Source organism: Polyodon spathula, unplaced genomic scaffold (assembly GCF_017654505.1).
Source record: "Polyodon spathula isolate WHYD16114869_AA unplaced genomic scaffold, ASM1765450v1 scaffolds_2179, whole genome shotgun sequence".
NCBI classification, from domain to species: Eukaryota; Metazoa; Chordata; class Actinopteri; order Acipenseriformes; family Polyodontidae; genus Polyodon; species Polyodon spathula.
In genome coordinates this window covers 1-5,000 of record NW_024473653.1, presented here as the reverse complement: position 1 = coordinate 5,000, position 5,000 = coordinate 1, and the positions used below count along the sequence as shown (strand labels likewise).

The 5,000-nt window shown below is 42.1% G+C and overlaps 1 protein-coding gene and 1 pseudogene across 1 annotated transcript in view; one reads left to right on the top strand and one right to left on the bottom strand.

Moving 5' to 3' along the window:
• Positions 1 to 167, bottom strand: part of LOC121310443 (histone H1-like) — a 1,130-nt gene extending 963 nt beyond the window's left edge. Inside the window, exon 1 of the mRNA XM_041243622.1 lies at positions 1 to 167. This exon is cut by the window's left edge and continues 963 nt beyond it. Coding sequence (XP_041099556.1) covers positions 1 to 141 — 141 coding nt within the window. The 5' untranslated portion in view covers positions 142 to 167.
• The window catches only part of LOC121310445, a 6,934-nt pseudogene extending 4,547 nt beyond the window's left edge, over positions 1 to 2,387 (top strand).
• The last annotated feature ends 2,613 nt before the right edge of the window (positions 2,388 to 5,000 follow it).

Genomic DNA, 5,000 nt, shown 5'->3' with positions numbered 1-5,000 from the left:
CTCCTTGGAGGCAGACACAGCCTTGACGATCAGCTCCGACACGCTGGGACCCGATTTCTTGGGCTTTGTGGCGGTCTTCTTCTTGGGCGCTTTAGCCGGAGCAGGGGCAGGGGCGGCTGGTGCTGGAGCAGTTTCTGCCATTTCTAGATTTTTCTAGCTATCAATAATAGACGATCAATACTAGACTGTTTGTGTCGGAGAGTGTGAGGAAAAAAGCGGAGAGCGGAACTTAATGACACGATGAGAACCGTGTAGACTCAACCGACCCGCTGGCAACACACTCGCTGTGAAAACGTCCTGGCTTGTGTTTTCTATCTGCTCAAAATATACAATTTGAGAGTCGAAATAGAACAAATAAACCCAAACAACAGAGGGGATCAAAAGAGAAGGGTTGTGTTTACAATATAACTTATTCTTTAACCAGACACTTTACTGCATTTTTAATTGATGAGACCAAAGCTGCACTATCCTCCTGAGAAACCGAACCGCTCGCTCAGTACCTCGCTATATTTTATTTATATAAAATGACGAGTTTAAGGTTTAAAGTAACTGTATGACTCGCTTCACAAACGACAAGGCTAGTCAAGCACAATTTAATAAGTTTGAAGCGTGAGGTTTGTGAAACTGGACATTTAATCGCCTTTATGTGCGGTGAGGGTAACACACTGCAGCACACACTAAAGGAAAGCCCCATAGTAATCGATTCGGAGTTTTAGTTTGTTCAATTGTATTATTTGTCTTAATCCCTGATCCACACCTGTTGCAACAATTTAATTCCCCTGGCATCACCACAGCATTCTCAGAGTAGTTTAAATATTTTACTGGTGGTGTATTTCGTGGGGAATGCCACCTGTCTCCTGGTGAGAAAAAATATGTTAATTCATTCATAATTGAATTAATTAAGGAATTAGTCATTTAGCAGATTTTTGTTATGCAAAGCGAATTACGGAGACCAGGGAATGAACTATGCATCACGACTGCGGCAGAGTCGCTCACAATAGGACCTCGGGTTTTTTCCGTTTCATGTGAAGGAAGGACTCTGTGTTTATTTTTAATGCCCGGTTGTTTACAGCATTGCCTTTTCTATCCAGCCGAAGAAGGGCTTCTAGTCCCAAACGTCCTAATAGGTTTTTAAAATCAATTATTCACATTTTTGCTTATCCACACCCCCCTTTTCCCTTTGCTACACAGTAGTTTTCCTTTTTCAAATTATACAGAACATGATTCCCATGAATTGGTCTCTGCACAAATACATCTGTAACACACAGGACAATAAGGGACCATTATATAGAAAATGTGAAACAACTAAGCAGTTTAATTAATCTATCCAGTTGTTTCATTGCTCCTTGTATTATAGATCTTTAAAACAAATGCTGAAAAAAAAAAAAAAAAAAAATTCAATAAATAAGCCCCCACTCGCGTTGTTGATCAGCAACAGTATCCAGTGGGCGGGACTAAGATATGCGCGCTCTTTTGCTGGCTGATGTTTCAATCAGGTCCGATCTGGGTTTATATAAGAGAACCTCAGCCCCTGTTTCAGTAATAGGATTTTTTTTTTAAACCCAGCTCAGCAATATGTCTGGAAGAGGTAAAGGCGGTAAAGGACTCGGGAAAGGAGGCGCCAAGCGTCATCGCAAAGTGCTCCGTGATAACATCCAGGGCATCACCAAGCCTGCTATCCGCCGCCTGGCTCGCCGCGGAGGAGTGAAGCGAATCTCCGGGCTGATCTATGAGGAGACCCGCGGGGTGCTGAAGGTGTTCCTGGAGAATGTGATCCGGGATGCCGTCACCTACACTGAGCACGCCAAGAGAAAGACCGTCACCGCTATGGATGTGGTGTATGCGCTGAAGCGCCAGGGGCGCACTCTGTACGGGTTCGGGGGTTAAGGATTTGCATCGGCTACATTTGAACACAAAGGCTCTTTTCAGAGCCACCCACTGTGTCAAGCAAGAGTTTAAATCCGTTTACTACTCGTTCATGTCGGGCAGTATGACAAAATATTCTTTAGTTTATACTATTAATTCTCTATTTACAGATTTTGTTAAACCAATTATGTGCGTTAGACTCAAAATTCCTATGAAATACAAGTAAGCATTTTTTTTTTTTTTTTTTTTTTTTCAGAATGTTTTAAAGAGGTATTTAGCAGGCTTAAGGAAAAAACACGTCGCTGCTTCTCAACCGCAACATTTGAATGAAATCCATTGGTGTGTCCCCGCGCAGGTTCCAGTCCTGCCGTCTACGTGTAACTATATTGTTTTTCTCTATTCCGTGTCATTGTATAATCTCACTCAAACCACACATAGGGATGTGCTGAAATGTTTCTCATGTGGACACAGATCTGAGCCTGTGTTACTGAACCGCATCCAGAGGGGATACTCGGGTTAAAACAGACAAAAGTTAACTGAAGTGCACAGAACTCTAAACTGAACTAAAGCCGAGGAAATATAACTAAACTCGAGCATGGCTGCGGGGCAGTGAGGTTTTAAACACTTCTAAACGGTTACATTTTGTTACAACTGTTCCAATTTAAAAATGAGCGCCAAGAGGATACAAAATACAACCAGCAGCAGAACAGCGCCAACCAGAAACAGCGGGAGGGATACAACCAATCAGAGGCAGGCAAATAAAATGTTGCCCTTTAACATTATAATAAGTATAGAACAGTTTTTGTCCAATCGATAATGAGCCGGTGTGTATAAAATAGCAGGAGAGCAGAGGCGCATTTGTTGTCATATTCTGCACTATAGTGAAGATGTCTGGAAGAGGAGAGACCGGCGATAAAGCCCGTGCTAAGGCAAATACTCGCTCCTCCAGGGCAGGACTGCAGTTCCCAGTCGGCCGTGTCCACAGAATTGAAATCAATCACTCCTTTCCAGTGAATTCCTTAATGAGTAAATTAAAAAAGTTGTATCTTAAAAACAAAGTTGTACTACAGAACTAGTTGGCGCTGGAGCCCCGGTCTGTGCTCGTTCTGTTTAGAATCTAAAATATAATCATCCCGCGTAATCCTGCAGCTCGCTGTGCGCAAAGGAGCTCAACTACACAGCTGGAGGCTGTCTTCTGGAGACATTTAGAAACAGGCAAATAGTACAGTTACCGTGAAGAACTTTATAGCTTAACATCATTTATTATCTGTAATGTAAGCAGGCCAGCTTGCCATTCTGAGGTATAGCGCGGGAACGCTTCACTGCTGCTGAGGATGTAATCAGGTGTTTGAAGCTTTGCCATTTCCAAAAGTTGCAGAGAAACCTCACAAAGTCGCTAGATGTCGCTATTGAGACATGATATTCTCGGCAGTCATGCAGCTAGAAAATTTGTGGGGTCCTCTGAAGAATCAATTGTCCCATACGAGAGAACTGCATTGCTGGTAATGATCTATTCATGGATACCAGGATATTTAGTGAGCAAGATTATCTAGCTGAAAAACGAGGTCATCAAAGCCCCAGCGCAAAACATTATAAATTCCTAAACAAAATGTACCAATTTACCACTCCTCTCAGATCACCACAGCACTCATGAGATCACTTGAACATTAAATATTTGTCCCATTATCTATCTATTATGAGTCAGTTTAATGTAATATAAAAAAAAAAAAAAAAAAAAACATAAGATATTTAATGATGGTTTTATTTGAGTGATTGAGCTTTCTGATCTCTGCAGTGTTTAACGACAGGAATCTGACAGATAGACTCTGCACGTATGAATTAAATGAAGCTTGTATTCATGAAACTATAATATACATCTATGGAAAAAGATCAGACAAGTCCTTCCAGGGATTTACATTTTAATAACTCAGACAATCAGGGCTCATTTTGACAAAGGGATGAAAAACTAAAACTGAATCTCAGGGTCTTACAGACTCTCAGCGTTCCACTAGACTGAGTCCTCTTGTGTTGAAGGTACAGTGCTGCTGCTCCTAGTGAATTGTCTGGATACTGTGTGCTTCCATGCAATCAAGTGGAAAATAAAATCTGTCCTTTACTGAGCACAGTTTCGACTGCTCCCCTTGGGAGTGGTGTGAACCCGAAGGTGTGACCCGAGATTTCCTGCTCGAGTGAAACTCTTCTCACAGTGATCACAGCTATATGGTTTCTCTCCGGTGTGAACTCGCTGGTGAGCTTTAAGGTGGGAAATTTGTTTGAAACTCTTCTCACACTCAGTGCAGCTATAAGGTTTTTCTCCTGTGTGAATTCGCTGGTGGACTGTCAGTGCTCCTGAGAGGGTGAATCTCTTCCCACAGTGAAGACAGCTATATGGTTTCTCTCCTGTGTGAGTTCTGCTGTGTACAAGCAGGTTTCCTTACACAAACTCTTCCCACAGTGAGAGCAGCCATACTGCTTCTCTCCATGTGAATTCGCTGGTGGGATACAAGGCATAGTACTTTATATAACTCTTCTCACACTCAGTGCAATGATAGGGTTTCTCTCCTGTGTGAGATCGCTGGTGTATCTTGAGCTCTGCTGCTGTATTGAAATCCTTTGCGCATTGAGTGCAGTGATACAGCTTGCCAGTGTGTGTTAATGTCATGTTGAATAAACTGCACGTTATCAAAACACTCCGGTAAAGAGATACCTCCGGTGTTTCAACTGGCTAGGAAACAATGTGAATTTTAAAATTTCTCTCCAGCATTGATCACATTCCCGAATTCAAAGTGACTATTTAGTTTTGGGAGGTTGTATTCAGGTTCATTCATGTGTACAGTCAGCATTGCTTTCTCGGGACGCCTCGGGAGAAGGAAAAATATCCCCAATGCAAGTACGGCTTTCCCAATTAAACAAGAGGCAGCTGAGACGACCTCTTTTTATTTTCTTAATGAAAAGATAATGAATAAAATCACATGACATTACTGAGTAAATATTAAATACATCAAAGTAAGTCTGAACCCCCCTCTTTTATTATTCCTAAACAAAATGAATCGTCCCTTTAATGTTGACGCGCCAACTTTCTGTGCAAGAGCAGCGTGAGAATCCAGCGGATCTCTCAGGTTCCTCCTCCTCCT